The following is a 20,186-nucleotide window of genomic DNA, read 5'->3' on the forward strand; positions in this document are numbered from 1 at the left end:
AAAAAAATAATTATGTATCAGGTACATAATGAGTTGCTGCCGCTCTACTCTGAGACTGATAGTGTTACTGACAGTGTCACAGTGGCAGACGTTAAAAATGTCTTAACTGCAGGAACTCATATGGAAACTAAAATTATGTGTAAAGTTACCATTTCACGTACATGTTCATGAAGACATGTTGTATTATAATTCTGATACTGAATTATTTTAGGAAATTGTCTTTCACCCATCCCCCATTTCCTTTTTGATAATGAGCAGTAAATTGTGCAAGAGTTATATCTTTTAATGTTTCGCCCCATTTTTCATATTTATCAAAAATACTATCTTTCCATATATCCAAAGACTCACTATCAACTTGTTCGTCCAATTCACCTTTTGATTTATGTAATTTCTGACACTCATGTGGCCATACCATTGGCACAAATTCAATTGCTCTTGAAGACACGGACATTGGGTATTGTAATAAATACCAAGCTGCCTCTTGTGAGCTCATCTCCACAGAATTCGATACATCTAAACTTAATGCTAGTGTTTGATCAGTTATATCCATATCAGGATATTCTTCTTGTAGCTCTATAATTTTCCTTTGCAGGTTGCTTATTCCTCTGTTAGTTTTATTCACATATTCAACTACATATGCTGCACATGAATATTCTTCTACGATAAATTGTAAATCCGAATTAGACTAGAGCACTCCTAAAATTCAAAGACTAATTATTCATAAATTTCTCTTTTATCTTGCATTTAAGAAATACATGTGGTTGTTTGATACCAGCCCTCAAAATATTTAGATATTCTTCTTCTGATTGGCATTAATTTGTTTTAAGGAATTCTTCGAAATTAACACGATTATCCAATTCTAATGAGTCGTGCATTTTATGATATTTTTTGCGATAAGCTAATCTTCGATTGTCATCTGTGGCCATCGGTATCAATATACGAGTTTGCAACATTGGCTAAAAAGGTGCTTCAAATTGACATCGGTTTGCATTATTATTTTTATAACAGGTAAAAGTATATTTATGTTGCTGTAAATTTGAATAATATGAAGTTTTCTCTGTAGAACAAAATGCATCTATCATTTGGATTGCTTCTTCCATCCCACCTTCTTTTTCTTCTAATGGTGCATTGTTCATCATATTAATATATGTGCATGTGGACTCCCTCGATGTTGAAATTCAATGTGTTTAAAGAAATTCACAGCATAATATTTCCCAAAAGAGCTATAGGTTTCTGATTTTAATTTTGAGTATACTCTCAACAATTTTATTAAAGTATATGGCACACACTACAGGGTCTTCATTTATTAATGTAGCTCTTTCCATGTGAGGTAGATCCATAACTTCATTAGTTGTAATTTCTCATTTATATGTGAATTTGTATAACATAAATAGTAATATGGGTCATGTTGGTTAACAAGCACTCAAGGTCAAGAACATTGTAGGTTTTCCTCATGGCAAACACACCTCATTTATGTTGAATCCAATAATATGCTGAATTGGGAATTGATTTTAGAAATGCCAAGTTAGACTAATGACTTGTTTATAAATTCTTTTGATTCTAATATAGAATGAGTAATGTTAGCTGTTATTCCTATTGATTTAAAAGCAATTTGCAAATTTTCTGCAGTATGCATTTGCATAATTTTCATTGCCATATATGGCAAATGTTGGGGAGTTACTCCACGAAGATCAGATCTACAAATTTCACTTGTTACCATCATAAAGGGAGTAATTTTCAATCCATTTTAAATTTTTGTGCACGTCCCAAATATATAGCTGGAAAAGAAAATTTTTCTGCATGTATATCAAATATGAAATTTTTTGGAGATGATTTCTGACCCGGTGCTATTCATAAATATTTATCTTCAGACCATAATAATGTTTGTTGTTATAAATAGTTCATCATCACTGTTGACAGGTTCTATAATTTCATCTGAATGTTCCTGTTCACTATCATCATTTGTCCCCAAGAAATCTTCTCACTTTTATGCAGTAGAATTTATACAAAGGCAAATAGATCAAATACCGTAACCATAATTTCACTATTTTCTTCTGCACACATCCTTGTAGATATAATGATTTATGTACGAGTCTTCATTTTATATGTACATTAATGGCATTATTGTCATCTAATTCTCTAGGTAATTGATGAACCATCGTATTTACATTAACTGGTACATTTTTTACTTGTCCAATGATCCCATATTGTCCATGTTCATAACATAAATGACGAATTTGCATAAAGGGTAATTGTGGTGCTCAGTTACAACATCCAGTGGAGGCAAATGAGTAGGATATATAAATCCATTTCGCGTGGCCATAGTTGGTATCCATCCCTCTTTTAATGAAGTATGACATGTATTACACATCATGAAAGTACTCACTTTTTGTAAATGAAATTAATTTTAAGTAATTCATATGAAGTTGTTGGAAATGGCTTCAAATCTAATTGAAACCCTAAATGATCACAAACATTACAACTAAATCCAAATGGGTTTTTGTACACTAGTTTTTCAAACTCACTGTCAGCTTGTGTAGACACTAAGGAGATGTAGTCAGAAATCTCATTATTAGCCATTTCTAATTTCGCTTTTTTTCGTGCATGATATTCTTTCATTTGTTCTGCTGTAGTTTTAGATGCCCGATAAGTATTGGGCATAGTAGGACTCTGTGGTTGAATTTCATTATGATTCGGAATAGTTTGAATTTCTAATTTCCTTCTTTTCCTTTCATAATATTCCTTCATTATTTCAGCTAGAGTTTTTTTTTTTTTTTTTTTTGGGTGCAGTTTGAGAACTCCCAGGCATAACAAAACACTCTTGTTGAATTTCATCTGGATTCACATTTCTGTCCAACTTCCCTTTTTCTTTCACGATATTCCTTTGAATGCTGGGCTGTAGATTTTGGCAGAGTCACTTGTGTATTTATCATTATGCTGATCTAACGGTATAACTTAGCGCGTCACTGCTCAATTGTACTTGTTGTGTCACTGCACTTGTTGCATACAACTAAGTTTTCTTGTGGGCACGTGCATTATACTTCTTGCGTCAGTGCACGCAACAAGTACAACACATGCGCATCAGGTTTCATGACGATTTCTAGGTAATGTAATGCTTTTTTTTCAAATAACGCCAGTAAAAACATTTTTAACATCAAAAAACTTACCATTTCACCTATCCATTCCCTCCAAAAGTTGGTCTAGTTCTTCCTTGAATTTATTTAAGCTATCAACTTCCAAAATGACAGAAGAAAGTTTCTTCCAGCAATCAACCAATCGCTGGCTCAAGGTAAATTTCTGCACATCTATTCTACCACTGTCTGTCCTTAATTTGAATTTATGCCCCTTCAAGTACATAATCTGAGCAAGAGGAAGAATCCCATTGGCATTGAGCTTGCTGAAACAAATCAAAGCCATAAATACCTCAAACAGATTACCTCACAGGTGCCTAGTCTCCAGATGCTATAATTTGCAGAACTAAAGAATTTCTTGGTAAGTGCAACACTTTTTCCCCCTCAAACTTGTTACCCTTCTCTGCACTCATTTCAGCAGCTCTACATCCTTCCTAAAATGAGGCCTCCAGATTTCTATGCAGTACTCATGGTGTGGCCTAATCAATGCCTTATACAATGGGATAATTACCTTCCTATCCCTACTCAGAAAACTTCATATCCGACTGCACAATTACCCCAGGTCTTTTTCATTCTCCACTAACCTGAGTGTAGTACCACGCAGTTGTTACGTTAATTTGGGGTTACCGCTACCCATATGCAGTATTTTGAATTTCTCAATGTTAAACTTCAGTTAGCATTAGCATAGGCAAGCTTATATTACAGCATCAGCCAAAAAAAAAAAAAAAAAAAAACCTTTCCCATTTCACCCATCCATTTGCTCCCATGGTTTGTCCACTTCTTCCTCGAATTTATTTAAGCTATCAACTTCCACAACGACCGAGAGATGTTTGTTCCAGCAATCAACCACCTGCTGGCTAAAAGCAAATTTCTGCACATCTATTCTACAACTGTCATTCCTCAACTTTAATTTATGCCTCTTCAGGTGAGCAATCTGAGCAGGAGGAAGAATCCCATCAGCATTAAGCTTGCTCAAACCATTCAAGGCCTTATACACCTCAATCAGATCATCTCACAAGTGCCTAGTCTCCAGATGTTGCAATTTGCAGAATTCAAGTCATTCTTGGTAAGAGTAACCCTTTGTTCATCTCATTCCCTTCTCTATACTAGTTCCAGTAGCTCTACATCCTTCCTAAAAGGTGGCCTCCAGACCTGTATGCAGTACTCAAGGTGGGGCCAGACCATTGCCTTACACAAGGAGATAATCACCTCCTTATCTCTGCTAGCAAAATTCCTGTATATCATTGAGAAGATCCTATGAGCTGTCTACACTGCTCAGAAAACTTCATATCTGACTGCACAGTTACCCCCAGATCCTTTTCATTCTTCACTACCCTTAGTGTACTACTACTACTACTCAGTTATCAGGTTACTCTGGGGTTACTGCTACCCATATACAGTACTTTGCATTTGTCAATGTTGAACTTTAGTTTCCATCTCTCACTCCATCTGCCCAACCTTTCTAGATCATGTTGCAGTAGGTGCTGTCATTACTATCATTAACAACACTGCCAACCTTTGTGTCATTGGAATACTTTGGCATTAAGCCTGATATATCTTGATCAATATCATTGATAAAAAAAAAAAACAACAACAAACAACGATATGCCCAACAATGAACCCTGGGGACACCACTAATAACATTAATCCATGAAGTGCAGTATCCATTGATCACCACTATCATCTCCCACTCAATATCCCTTTATCCACAGCAGTCAGTAATGCCACACTGCTCCAATTTGTACAGTAGTCGTAGGTGCAACAGTATCAGAAGCTTTCCTGAAATCCAAATATATGATATCAAAATAATTTTTTACATCCAGTTCCTTTGTGACCACATTGTAGTATCCGTTCAAACTGGTCAGATACAACTTCCCCTTAACAAACCCATGCTGTGTCTAAACTATAGCTGCAGTCTTGTCTAGATGAGCCAACATTACTTCTCTAACCAGTAACATCAAAGTTAAACTAACAGTTCTGTAAATTTCTGTTTCACCCTTTGATCCTCCTTTGTGAATTGGGGATACATTCGCACATCTCCAATCCATGTGGACCTCCCCTGAATCTAAGAATGTTCTCATAATTATGGCTAAGGGTTTGTTTACTTCCTTTGCTGTTTCCCTTAATATAATAGGACAGATCCCATTCACCCCAGGTGCTTTTCTTTTGTTTAACTTCAACAATTTATCTTCCACTTCCCCCTTAATTATTACAAAATAATTTGGCTCCCTGTTAGAGTTTGATAAACTTCTGGCCTCCACTTCCATAGAAAGTTCCTCACATGTGAATGTAGATGCAAAATACTCAGTTTGTCAGCTATCTGAGCAGGTTCATCAACAGTTGAACCATTGATATCAAGTGGACCAATCTGATTTATTCCCTTCCTTTTAGAGTTTACATAAGTAAAGAAGACTCTGGTGTTTTTCTTTGCAGTAGATCAGATGTGTTGTAGATCACTGGAATGAATTGCCTATGACAGTGGTTGAGATGGATAGTTTGATAAAGTTCAAAGTGGAATTGGATAGACACTTTTGAAAACAGGAGGGTGTGAATGACATGATTTGTTTTGTTTTTTTTTTTGGCAAATGCAGAAAAAGCCAACTTCCTTGCATCATTTAGCCATTATAATACTAATAGTATATTATAAAGTAAGAAAAGATCTAAATTTCGAATGCAACATAACAGAACAAATCTACAAAAAATAACTTCAGTGGTTTGGACATGTGAACCGAATAAAACAACACAGGATGCCTAATGTAGTAGTGATAGAAAGAATTGGAGATAAGAGATCACCAGGAAGACCCAAAAGAGAATGGCTCCAATGTCTAAAGGAAAACACAGGCATTCAGAGCTATCAACAAATGATGAAAGATTCAAGAGACCGACAACAATGGATGTTGATATCTAAATAGGGACTCAACTTGTGCCAAATAGAAAGATAGAATGATGATAATGATGATCAGAGTTTTATGCTTAGTAGTACAGTAGTATATATTTCATTTATAAGACAAAATGATTGCTGAAGAATCAACCTCAGTTAAAAAACACTGGAGGCATGATTAGAATCCATGACCTATGTTTCTTAGACAAGCATGCTACCCACTGGACCAAGGACACATTTTGGCTTATGCTGGTGGCTATCACTTTGAAGATTATAGTGTTCGGAGCTATTATGTTATCCAATAAAAATATTCAAACATGGTTTCTGACAATAAATTTTAGATTATTTAGATAAAATAATAAAGGATATGGTAACAGAGCTCATTATAATACAGCCCATTCCGGTTATTTGGGACACATCAGGACTAGTGCATTTTGGCCCGATTAAGCGGCTGCCCCAATTATCCGAAGTTTCACGTAAACAGTTAAAAATACAATGTATCCCCCCCTTTACAATTAGTTCACTGTACAATCAAATCATGTTATGACGAACTCACCAAAGTAAAGTACCGTTCACTATATGATATGTAGTAAGCACCAGTCATCGTGATCACATTTGTGAATTGAATTTTAATTCTATTAAACAGCGATTCTAATTAGAGAAAATAGGAGGAATATTATCCACAGGCTATAAAAGTAAAGATATATTAAGCACAAATTTACCCTTTATTACCTTACCAATTAACAAAATTAAATGATACGTGAAAATTGGAAGAATATACGTGATAATCGGAATAATTAATACGTACTGTAATATGTACATACGAACTAGTTGACATTTCTGTTCACTGACATTTGTGGGTGAGGGTTAAAATTTAAAACAGTAAAAAGATAAGCAATCAATAACAAAGAACATGGAACACAAAAATTGCAAGTAACACAATATGCACAAGTGAGAACGTAGTAATGAGTTACAAAGCTTTAAAAATAGGAATGAAGAGGAGATCTGAAAATTAATATTTTTATATGATTGAAGATTTCATGGAAGTGTAAACACATTTCACCATAATAACCCACAGAATTCCAGCTGTCGGTGACCTCCAGAATACAGTTGGAGACAATCGTAGGGTAATCTCCAGTGCTGCGGTCTCCTGCCCAGATTAAATGGCATGCTGCCCCAATTAAGCGATGTCCCAATCCTGGCTATTTTCTCAATTGGTTTCTGTTTTTTAAGATTTGCCCCAAATAAACGGCTGCCCCCGATTAACCAGTGGCCCAAATAAGCGAAATCCACTGTATTATTAAAATAAGAGCTTTCAACTGCATAATAAAATAATTAGAAATTATTATTTTATTATTATTATTATATAATAAAATAAGAAATTATTATTTTATTATCCAGTTGAAGCTCTGTTACACTTGGGCCACATTCATAATATTCAGGTGCCTCCGTAGCCAGGTGGGAAGGAGCAGCAGTGCATAGCAAACACTTCTTGATTAGACCGGGGTTCAAGCCCGTCACCACAAAATACGGAGGATGCGGAAAAGTCAGGGAATGACCACTGCATACTCCCGGAGCAATATGGCCTTAGTTGTTAATGCTCCTAAAAACCAAATAACAAACAAACAATCATAATATTCGATAAACCAAAATTCTTAAAAATCTGACATTTCCTATCCTGAGAATTACAGATTTATGAAGTTCTACTGTACTAAGTATAAATTACTCCTTTTTTGGTAGAAGCAAAAAACTATGCAAGTTGTGGCAGTAAATATAAATGTTTATTTCCAAAGATTATGTAGCAGTCCTAGTAATCACTGTTCATTAAAAAAAATAAAAAAATTAAATTGCTACTTTCAGAGTGATACTTGTACAATTAAATACATATTGCAAATTAAAGCTCCAGGATGTATTTCAAATAAAAAGTAAAGTGAACAGATATAATTAAAACTGTTTTTGATGAAAGTTCTCTTTGTGCTGATTAAGTGTGTTCATAAAATATTTTAGGTATTTTGTGAGAAAAAACCAAACATACAGTTTAATTATTCACAAATATTTCTTAAATATAAACTTATTTTAATATTTGAACTTATTATAAATGTAAGACAATTTGTAAAGTTAACTAAAAAAATTACAAAAACAAACCTGTAGCATCACTCCACCCTATCTTCTCATCTGCAATTTCTTTATCCAGCCAGACAGTTAAAGGATCAAAGTATTCAATTAAGGCAGAAGCATTCATCTTTTTCTGATTGGTAATAATTTTCATTACTTCCCACCATGGTTTAGAAGAGCCAAGAGAAAGGGCTTCCCTGAAATTAAAAAGTTTTATTTATTCCATAATTTTTATTTAGTATACACCATTTTACTATTCATATTAGAAACTAAAGTTACAAGCTAACAGTTATATTAGAAAAATAACAGTATTTTCAATTTTATTACTAAATGCACATGAAATACACTTTACAAGCTGGCTCTGTATTGTACTACTATGAGGAAAACAGCATTTCCTTACTGAAAAGGATTAATCATTCTATTTGTAATCATTCTAGAATATTACTAGTGAAAATTGATGCCATCAAGCAAGCTTATACAGCATTAGAAAAAAAACAATAATACAGATGACCCCCGCCTAACGCTGATAATTCGTTCCAGAAAAACAGTGCTAAGTGAATCCATGCTAAGCAAGCACGCAATTCCCATAAGGTAACATATGTATTTGTGAGTTGCGGTCGGTGCCATACGATATTTCCTAATCAATAATAAACGGTAGTGAAAAGATGCACAAATGGGGTCAAAAAATTTAATATTCAAATATTTGTACAAATAAAATATTCTGCATTACGTAAATATGTATATAATTATGTGGTAACTACTTATATATCAAAATTAAACTTAAAATTCCAATTAAAGTTGTGAATTTAATTGATATAAATTGATTTAATTTAATTGATGAATTCAATCATGAAAAATGTGTCAATTTTGGCGCTGTTCCTGGTGAACTAAAAGGGGTTTTAATTTTAAATCCCCCGCAGCATTACCACCCAACAATAAAGTCAACCGATTCTTCACCACTTTGAAATATGGCATGTTTTTTTCTTCTTTCAATATGAAACTTCTTTTAGGCATTCGCTTCCAAAAAAGTCCTGCTTCATCTATGTTAAAAACTTGTTGAGAAGTATAACACATAACACCCCTCTTCAATAATTTTAACAAGTTCTGTTTTGAAAGTTTCAGCTTCTCGATCTGCACTTGCAGCTTCTCCCTGGATTTTAAATCTATTCAATCAGCCCTTAATAGTTTTAAATGGTTTTACATTTTTTTTTTTTTAGGTGAGTTTTCTTCAGATCATCATATAGGCTAATTTCTCTCTCTTTTTTTTTTTTTAATAATATTTAACTTAACTGAATTCTGCATTGAATATTATCTTCAATAAAATTAGTTAAAGTCTCTCCATTTCAATCCTAACAGTCAGCCTAGCCCTAGTTACTTGCAGTGGAACAGCTGTCTTTCCTGCTGCTAAAATTAATTCTTTATTTTTTATAATTGTTCTTACAGTTAAAGTTGCCAGTCCTAAATTATGGCACATATCCGCTTGTCGTTGACCGGAATCGATTCGCTTCAAAACATCTAATTTAATTTTTTTTCGAATTCAGTCTTTTTCTTACATTTGTAGTCTTCATACTGCATCCAGATGTTGTTGCTTTTTCATTCTTATACGCCATTATTAACTCTTCAAAAATGTAACTGCATTGGTTGCATTAATTATGATACGATGTTCGAGTAAACTGTCCATTACGCATGATGTCTAATACTGTACTGAATGATGACTAGACTTCAGATAAATGTATATAATGCAAATATTACAAGCAATATACTTGATCATTTTTTAAAATGTTGATCTCGAACTATGTAACAAGTCACTATACTGCAATTAAATTAGCATGCAAGAAAATTTCGCTGAGCGTGGAAAACATTTTAATGCTGTTTTGCTATTAATTTTCAAGCTATTGACTCTATCAAATGAAACAATTTCGTTAAATATGACAAAAATGTGATCTGTAAGAGAGTGTTATAGTGATTTGTGACAGCATTATAGTCAGATACGGGTTATAATATAAGAACAGCATTATAGCAAATCAGCATAAAGCAAACAGCATTATAACAAGGGCCTGCTGTAATAATAAAACACAACTTATAAACTTCCTAAACCATCCCCTCCAAGAGTTGGAGGGGATGGACACAAGATTTTGTAGGACACGAGATTTTCGCATTACACGAGATTTTGTAGGAACCAAACTACCGTGTTATATGAGGGTTACCTGTATTAAACTTCAACTGCCATTTCGCAGCCCACCTGCCTAAATTTTTTAGATCTTGTTGCAGTAGCTTACAATGATTATTGTGTCATTAAATACCCTGCCAACCTTTGTATCATCTGCAAACTTAGACTTTAAGTCTAATATAGCTTCATCAATATCATTAATAAATATAGAAAACAAAAAAATGGATCCAGCACTGAACACTGTGGGACTCCACCAATAACATTAGCCCACAAAGAGCAGTGTCCACTGAACTACTCTCTCTTCTCCCACTCATACATCCCTTTATCCATAGCAGTAACTTTCCCTTAATGCCATATTGCTACAATTTGGACAGCAGTCTTATGTGTAAAAGTACACAATGCTTTTTCTGAAATCCAAGTAATATGTTATCAAAATTATTTTTTGTATCCAGTTCCTTTGTTACTGTATCCTAGTATCTAATCAAATTGGAGACAAGATTGTCCTTTAACAAATCTATGCTTTAACTTAAGGTTTGTTTGTGTTACCTTATCACAGTCTAGATATATACCAAATTTGTGCTAACCTGTTATCTCTCTGAATGAGAGATAAGTGGCATCTAATATGCAGGGCTATTACAAAGTAGCATAATAATTTTGTATGCTGATAGCAGCATTGTAGATAAAAGTATGGGTATATGGAGTACAGAAGGATGGCAAAAATAGTGAAGTTTTTGAAACAATTAGTAGTTGTGTCTGTTCCTGCTAGAGCACTGCAGTAGTATGAACAAAATTGCATATTTCACTGGTGCCAAAAAAGCAGTGTGCATTTTGGTTTCAGGAAACAAAATCGGCAACAATAAGTTTCAGCAAAAGTAACTCCTGAAACACTGTATAGTGTGAGAGGAGCATCATTTCTGGTGTGATGTTTGCTGAATAACTGCTGGTTTCTGTTCCAAAATTTTGTAGCTGTAGTTCATCAAAACTTTAGGTGTTCTTCTTTAATTTGATGTATTTATCTTCCCTCAAGTTTCTAAAATTATGGTGCTTAAAAATGTTTAAAATTGTTAAACACAAGTTACTTTGTAATAACCCTGCATCTAAATATATGAATAGATGGATCCTATAAGTGCCATGACAGCCAAACTTTGCATAGACACCTGTTTTTTCCAGAGAAAGGAAAATAAATGGTAAGATCAAAAATTTTGAAATCAACCCATTCCCTTCCTTCTCCTAACTATGCCTTTTTCCAACCGATAGTTTTATTATGAATCACTGGATGCCTTCCTCATATTATACCCAATTTAACATCTATTATTTATTTTAATAATAAATAGACCAAGAGAGCCCATGGCTAATCATGTGTTGGAAAGGCAAGTTCATTTTGCTCATATATCATTTTTAGCACTTTGTAACTTAAAATTGTCTTCTTTAGAAAAAAACCACAAGTTTAAAAGTAACATCATTTGATACAACCAAATAAATTTTCTTTCATTGTCATTACTTATTAAAATAATTTTTTTTTTTTGACTCGTTCCTTTTAGTTACAAGAACTGTAATTTACCTGAGGACATTTCCAGCAGTTGTACTATTATAAATATCACACTTGTGAAGAGGGCTGCCTTGTCCTGATATTTCACAGAGTGCTTTGTGGAACTGGAACTGTATTATGTAGCTCACAAAGTACCTAAAACAAATAAAACTTATTTGAGCAAAACAATATGATAACAAAGGGTACAACTACATTAAAAGAGTACTTTAATGCAATGACAATGATGAAATTCAAGTTTATTTTTTATACTCTGTGAAAATACAGAGCTCCTACACTTAGTACATCAAATTACTGATCATTGTTATGGAAATAGATGTTATTGGATTCACTGTGGAATAACTATGGATGTTATTGGGTTCCCTATGGAATCTCATTGTCAGACCATTTATTAAGTTGGGGAGGGGGGATTAAATTCAAAGGTTACTGGAGAGTAGTTGCTGACCTATACATAAAGGAACGAAAAAAGGTAAAGAAAATAAAGAATCCAACTATAATCTCTGATAAGAATAATTAAGAATACAGTCGATTCCAGTTATTTGGGACACATCGGGACTAGTGCATTTTGGCCCGATTAAGCGGCTGCCCCAATTATCCGAAGTTTCACGTAAGTAGCTAAAAATATAATTTAACCCCCCCTTTACAATTAGTTCACTGTACAATCAAATCATGTTACGACGAACTCAAAATAGTAAAGTACCGTTCACTATACGATGTGCAGTAAGCGCCGGTCATTATGATCATGTTTGTGAATTGAATTTTAATTCTATTAAACAGCGATTCTAATTAGCGAAAATAGGAGGAATGTTATCTACAGGCTATAAAAGTAAAGATATATTAAGCACAAATTTACCCTTTATTACTTTACCAATTAAAAAATTAAATGATACGGGAAATTCGGAAGAATATACGTGATAATCGGAATAATTAATACGTACTGTAATATGTACATACTAACTAAACTAGTTGACATTTCTGTTCACTGACATTTGTTGGTGGGGGCTGAAATTTAAAACAGTAAAAAGATAAGCAATCAATAACAAAAAAACATACACACAAATTGCAAGTAACACAATATGCGCAAGTGAGAACGGATTAACGAGTTACAAAGCTTTAAAAATAGGAATGAAGAGAAGATTCTGAAAATTATTATTTTTTTTTTATATGATTGAAGATTCCATGGAAGTGTAAACACATTTCACCATAATAACCCACAGAATTCCAGCTGCCAGTATTATCGCAAATTCAATAAGAACGAGTTTACTATCCGTTTACGATAGATTGCACTAACAGAAAAGCCCAATAAACAGGTGACTGCTAATTGTTTTATTGTTTTATGGTTGTGACCTCCAGAAATCCGACCAAACTACGTGGTACGGTCAGAGAAAATCTTAGTGTAATCTCCAGTGGTGCGGTCTCCTGCCCCGATTAAACGGCATTTTGTCCCAATTAAGCGAAGTAAAACCTGGCTATTTTCTCGAGTGGGTTCTGTTTTTTAAGATTTGCCCCAAATAAATGGCTGCCCCGAATAACCGGAATCCACTGTATTAAAGCTTAGTGACAAACTTGATAAAATAATAAAACAGGCATAAGTAGGTGGGTATTAATATAACATTGGATCGTCAACATGTTTTTTTTATGTGCGGTTAATAAAATTGCATTCTTATTCTCTCTATTTCTTATTTAGCCTCATTATTTCTGCATTAAATATATTAAAAATAAAACATTCTAGATAATGAAAAAATCAAAATAATAGCATCGTGAATCCCAGAAGGTGCCATTATTCTGAAACTCTACTGTATCCCCCCCCTGAACACAGCCAAATTTTTCATGTGCTAAGTCTTATGATGTTCTAACAATAACAAGCTATCTCTGAATTATTGTTGTTAATAATTTTCTATTATCTGTATGAACAAATTTTTATTTATAGAAACACATGAACTACAGAGTTTGTTTATAATCACTTTGTGTACAGAACTGTGACAGTGCTTTTACCTGATGTATGGAACTGCACTAGGAATATGATACTTTGCTCCTGGATCAAAGTCTTGCTCTGAACGTTTATTAGGAGGAGAAACTCCTTGGTACTGTATCCTAAAAAGATAAAATCTTAATATATTAACTATGATTTAATAACAGCAATTAGAATTTAATATCAATGCTCACCAATGAAAAAAAAATTAATTAAATAGAGAATGCACAATAAGGCATGTTGAAAAATGAAAATCAACATATTAGCTATTTAATATGTCTGTCTGTTTTTTGTTTTTTAAGAAAAGGACCATAAATTGTCATGTTTTTTATTCTACTTTCCAAAACTTTTCTTTTCCCTTTGGAAACCAAATTTATATCCTCATATGAAGTACTTCAGCACTCCAATGGGGGATGGTTTAATTTTTAATTGCCAACTTAAAACATGATGGCCATCCTTTGATAAAAGTATCACCTGTTTAGAACTCATGTGCTTGATCCCAACTCAGTCTGATCCCAACCAAAGTTCAGTACTCTGGGGGAGGATCTTGCAGTAAAGGGGAGGGAAGTACAACTGTCAGGTATACCCTCACTGAGGCACTTGTGTTTTGAACTGCTAACTTGAAACACTTCTGCCAATGGAATTATTTTATTTTTATAAAAATCCCAAACACGAAAAGGTATTAGAACCTATAGTATTTAGTACCATTATAGTACTATGTACTAAAAATATAAAAAATTTCTTTAAGAATTTCTGTATTTTATCCCCTTGCATTTATAATTTATTTCTAAAATAATAAGAGAAGTTTACCTCAATATAGTATGTAGAACACTTCTGTATGATACTCTCCAGAAATTAAAACAAAAAAAAAAAAAAAAAATCCGAAAATCTTATGTTAGAGTAACAAATAATTAAAAATCAATTTAACACAATTAAAAATCAATTTAACGCAATTAAAAATAAGAAAATTAATTGCATTAAATCGATTTTTTAATTGTGTTAAATTGATTTTTAATTATTTGTTACTCTAATGTAAGATTTTCGATTTTTTCATTTTAATTTCTGGAGTGTATCATACAGAAGTGTTCTACGTACTATAATGAGGTAAACTTCTCTTATTATTTTACAAATATTGATATCAACGTAGAACATATTGAGCATCACAGCTTTGGTTCATACTATATAATTTATTTCTGTCACTGTCACATTCACTTTCAGGGAAATAATATTTTTACTTTTACGAGCTGACCTCTCCTTCACAAAATTCAGACACAGATATTCTGATATCCTCACTAAAATCACCTTCCATGCTCCTCCTAGACAAGTTGGGAATCTATGCTGTTCCACCTTGACTGTGCCACCATGGACTTTATGAAGTTCAGTTCACTTAACAGAATCAGCAAATGACTCTCTCATTGACTTTATTGACAACTCCATCCACAAGTATGCCTGTTCCCTTGAACTGCAAAGTGCCTAGCTCTTATTTCTTTATGTAGTTTACTCTGGTCTGGAGGCTGCATCTAAAATTAGATCAGAAGTAGAATTTCTAAAGTGCATTCAAAGAAGGGCAACCAAATTAGTGAGAGATGCTCAGTTGTTCCCCCCACAAAGAGCAGCTTAGGTGTTACATCAAAGACTGGGAAGAGAGGAGGGAACCACTTAATTGAGGTGTATAAGACCCTAAAGGAGAATATGTAAAATAAAAAGGAAGATATATCCTCACTAACAGGTGAAACAAAAAACTAGAAGACACAAATATAAAATCTTAGAGAATAAAGCAGCAAAGTTAGCATCTCACAAAGTTTACCTTTGGGCTGTACATTGTAGACCATTGGAATAAACTGAAGCAGAGCTTGACAAAGTTCAAAGAGGAAATTGGATGCACTTTTTGAATGGGAAAGTTTTTTTTTTTTTTTTTAGCAGATGCAGAATAAGTCAACTTCCTTACATCATTTGATCATTCTAATACTAAGCAACATTAGATGCTATAAAAAATTATATAGAGATATAAGCAAAAAAAACATACCTAAGTTCCCACCATTTACGATTTAAATTTTCATGTGTTGTTTTTCCTTTGAAGACATCCCAACGCCATAGATCCATTAGATAACCAAATGGTAAAAATACTACTTTTTGGAGTGCCATATCCATTAAGAAGTTCAGATCTACTTCTGTTCAAAGCAGAGAAAATGAAAATTAATATATGAGAATACAAAAAAAAAAAAACAGGCTGAAGCATACAAAAACCTTTAAAACAAAATGGTTTTACCATTATCTTCAGTGTCTGCATCTTTATTCAACAGCCCAATTTCTTTTAGATGTTTGGGTGTGGATACAGAAAGTGCCATCAGATCTCCAACAGCTTCATGGAAACCTAGCAAAAAGAATAATAATAAACAATAATAAATGCAATATCTTTCTTTCCTTCCACCCACATAACCCATACTATATACAAACATTATCAGCATATCAGTTTAGAATCAAATGTGTTAAATTACAGCAACTGTAATTACTGTAAGTAAATATTACTGTAATTTAACATATGTGAAAATGCAATAATATATGTATGAAATACATTTATTTAGAGCAAACTAAGAGAAAATAAAAATATGTACAGAACTAAGACTTCATTATTTTTTTTTTATATGCAACTCAAACTATATTAACATTTATTGTAATAAGGAATGAAATGAAAAACTAATGAAATGAAGAACTAGTATAGCTTTTGGAAGCTATAAGAAATTTCAAAGCAAAAGAACTGTATGGAATATATACACACACACACACACTAAACTTATATTTCTTAGTTTGGCTATGTGTCTGCTCAAAGCCCCAGAGGAAGTAGCAGATATATGGCCAAGAGGGAGTATGTTAATTTTCTTTAAATTTCTCTAATTTACTCCAATTTTCTTTAAATTTTACATTAATTTCAATGTGTTATATATTAATATGTATCTATGGTACATTAGGCTATCCATTCCAGGGCTAGTTTATAGATAGCTAGTGGGTTGGTTGGGGTCACCACAAACCTGATGCTCCCATGTAGAACCAAATATAATAATAAAAAATATAAGTTTAGTACATATAAAAACTATGCACGTATAATGGCTAATTGTCCCTATACAATAGCATTAACGTAGCACATAATAACTCCATTAACACCCCTTAATAATTAAAAATCAGACAACTCCAATATATATATATATATAATTAATTTATTATGAAATAATTGAATGAATGTTGTTGTACTTTAATGGCACTACAGCAAGCAAGAAAAATTACACAGAATAGGATTACAGTACAAGAAAGCATGTCATAACATATGATGAGTAACATTCCAGGAAAATACTATAACTAAAAGGAAATATCAAAATACCCAAAAAAATGATAAAAATATAAGAAACACATTTACAATGCTGAAAGCACAGGAACAATATACTGTACAAAATAGTCAAAATCACTGCAGGAACAAAATGTTTCTCATGAATATTTTATTTTGAACAGTATTGCTGAAGCCAAATATAATAGGCGTCCTGGCATGCAAATTCTGAGTTTCCAATATAAATTGATCTACCACCTTACAGTGCTGCAAATTATTCATACCTATAAAAACATAGGTTGCAAAGACATCACTTCATTCCCATTTTTTGGTTTTCTCACTGGGATAGCTACATCACCATACTCAGGTTGGCAAGTCAGCATCATTTTAATGATACTTTGAGCTGGTGGGCCATTGGATGACTTGAAGCCAGATAGTCGCAGGCAGAGGTGGCACGCTGGCTTAATGTGTTGTGCAATATCATGTCGATGCTATGAAAGTAGTCACAGGAGACAGAAACCATTACAAGAAGAGCTGGCCAAGGTTACCTGAGGGCTACACCAACCAGAACAGGCTTTTATCTAGCTCTAGCAGCAAGACAGAGCCCTATGATGTCCTGTCATCAACTGCCTCTTGATGTTACTACGGCCACAGGTGAAAACATTTCCAACCAGACTGTTAAGAAGGCTCAATTCAAGTGGACCTATGCAAAGAAGCTAGTAGTTTGTATCACATTAACCCCAAACCACCGCAGAGCTCATTGAAAACTGGTGCCACAAGCAATGTGACTTGGAGCCCTAGCAAATGGAGTACTCTGTTCTGTTCTCTCATGAGTCCCGTTTTTGGCTACAAACAGATACTAAACAATATTTCATTTGGAGACAACAAGGAATGCACTACCATCCCTCCAACATCGGAAGACCCACTTACTGTGGAGGTGGTGTTCTCGGGTAGGACAGAATAATGATCAATGGTGGCACCCCTCCATGTTTTTGATAGGGATACCATAACTGCACACGGGTAGCAAGAACAGATCCTCTAACTCTAGGTGTGACTTTTTAGGGGTGCAGTTGGCCCAGATTTCCTTTTCACACACAACAATGCCACTGCATATATAATTCAAGTAGCGGAGAAATATCTTGAAACTCAAGCTATTCAATGATTGCCATAGCCAGCACAATCCCAGACTTAAACTGATCTTGGGCATTGCATTGCATTGCATGCAAACTCCTCAGTCACTCAGTGAGCTACGGTTTGCACTGGTGGAAGAATGGAATTTGTTGCCTCAGAATCTTATACACATCCTCATATCGAGTGCGGTTCACCACTGTCAGGCCTGTTTAGTGATTGGAGGGGGATCATACCCCATACTAATGTCATGTGACCATATTTTCAAGCATTTTGTATCAACCTCTGTAATATGACCTTTTTGGTAATTCTTATACAACCCCTATAAATATCCCTTATACCTATTCGAAGTTTCTTGCTGTCTCTATTTCATTTTTATTCTATGGTACACCACATCTCACTTTTGTCCCACTTCATCACAAGCTGCATGAGTTACACCACATTTTCTATGTGTTCTGTTAATTTTGTTGAGCAGTGTACTTGTATAAGGAAACTGGCTAAGTTTTACTCAGCTTTACATTTTAAAAATGGCTCTATATAAAAATTAGTAGTTGCAAATATAAGATATAGTGATGTGGGAAGTGTTTTTTTTTTTTTTTGGCCGACACTTATAGGCTTGCTTTATGGCATCATATGCTATTACTATTACGAATAACCGGAGAAGCTGCATGCCCAAATGACAAGTATTTTCATCACATCTAATCCAGTAAATTCAAGGGTTATTATTTTAATTCTTTGCATCTCTCTGAAGAAAGTTACAGAGATAAAAAGCCAAGGGCTGAAAGGTCAGGGGATCCAGAAGGGAACAAATAATGAATAAAGATTATAAAAGAAGACTACAACAAAATAAGCATTCAGTTACTCTACTTTGTGCGTAATTCCACAGCTTGGCTGAACTCAAATACCATATGGTATTCCTACTCCTTATCAAAGAAAATATGTACTGTATATACAATCTTCCAAGATAACAGAAATGTCTGTTGTGGAATTTTCAAAAACATGTGGATCACAAATCTAATGAACATTTAGTATTAGTATTGGCCGCATGGTGCAAGAAAGCCTATGGCTTATGCTGCACCAGCCAAAAAAAAAAAAAAAAAAAATCCGAACAAAACAATGATAAAAACAATAAATAAATAAATAACTAAATAATAATAATTAATAAAAATAAAAAATAAAAATTTAGACAACAACATACCATTATTTTTGTAGATTGCAGAGGCAGTTGAACAAAATTCCTCCTGCAAATGCAATTCCTTCTTCCAGATTTAAAGAGATAGGAATAAATAAAAATGACATCTTGGTAATTTTTTTTTTGATGTAAACCCCAAACATGAGAGGTATTAGAACCTATAGTACTTGGTACCGTGCTTGGGTTGGAGTTTGAGAAGACAAAAGAAGATATTTGTTGACATTGGACTTGAACTTCTGTAGACTGTAATTTTCAGAAAATACATATGAAGGAAGGTTGTTCCAGAAAACGGCAGTTGAATGAATAAACGAGGATGATGAAAAGTTGGTTCTGTGAGTTTGAAGTTGGACAGTAAATGGATGTTGGCAGCACGTGTTTGGACTGTTTTGAAAGAGAGAGCGGGCATTATAGAAGCCAATTCAGAAGAACAGCACCCATGGAAATATCTGTAGAAGAGGCATGCAGCAGAAACAGTACGTCTATGAGACAGCGAGTGGAGAGACTCTGTTAGAGACGAATCATTAATTAACCTAACTGCCCTCTTCTGAACAGAATCAAGAAGCCTGAGAGAGATTTTTGGGCACTACCCCGGATGTGGGAACAATATTCCATGGAAGGGCGAATTTGCAATTTGTACAGAGTGAACAGCTGTTTGGAAGAAAAGTAACGCCGAGAGTGAAAAAGAAAACCAAGTTTTTTAGATGCAGAGGAAGCAATATTTGTAATGTGCTT

The 20,186-nt window shown here is 33.9% G+C and overlaps 1 protein-coding gene across 1 annotated transcript in view; it reads right to left on the reverse strand.

Annotated features, from left to right (window-relative positions):
- LOC150089821 (uncharacterized) overlaps window positions 1-20,186 on the reverse strand; it is a 256,206-nt gene that overhangs the window by 145,888 nt on the left and 90,132 nt on the right. Inside the window, exons 9-13 of the mRNA XM_090390108.1 lie at window positions 16,085-16,189; window positions 15,842-15,986; window positions 13,839-13,937; window positions 11,859-11,981; window positions 8,158-8,324 (exon numbers count right to left, since the gene is read on the reverse strand). Of these exons, the coding sequence (XP_090246234.1) occupies window positions 8,158-8,324; window positions 11,859-11,981; window positions 13,839-13,937; window positions 15,842-15,986; window positions 16,085-16,189 (639 nt within the window). The remainder of the gene's footprint in view (window positions 1-8,157; window positions 8,325-11,858; window positions 11,982-13,838; window positions 13,938-15,841; window positions 15,987-16,084; window positions 16,190-20,186) is intronic.

Source organism: Mastigoproctus giganteus, chromosome 2 (assembly GCF_048544385.1).
Source record: "Mastigoproctus giganteus isolate SK-2022 chromosome 2, ASM4854438v1, whole genome shotgun sequence".
Lineage (NCBI taxonomy): Eukaryota > Metazoa > Arthropoda > Arachnida > Uropygi > Thelyphonidae > Mastigoproctus > Mastigoproctus giganteus.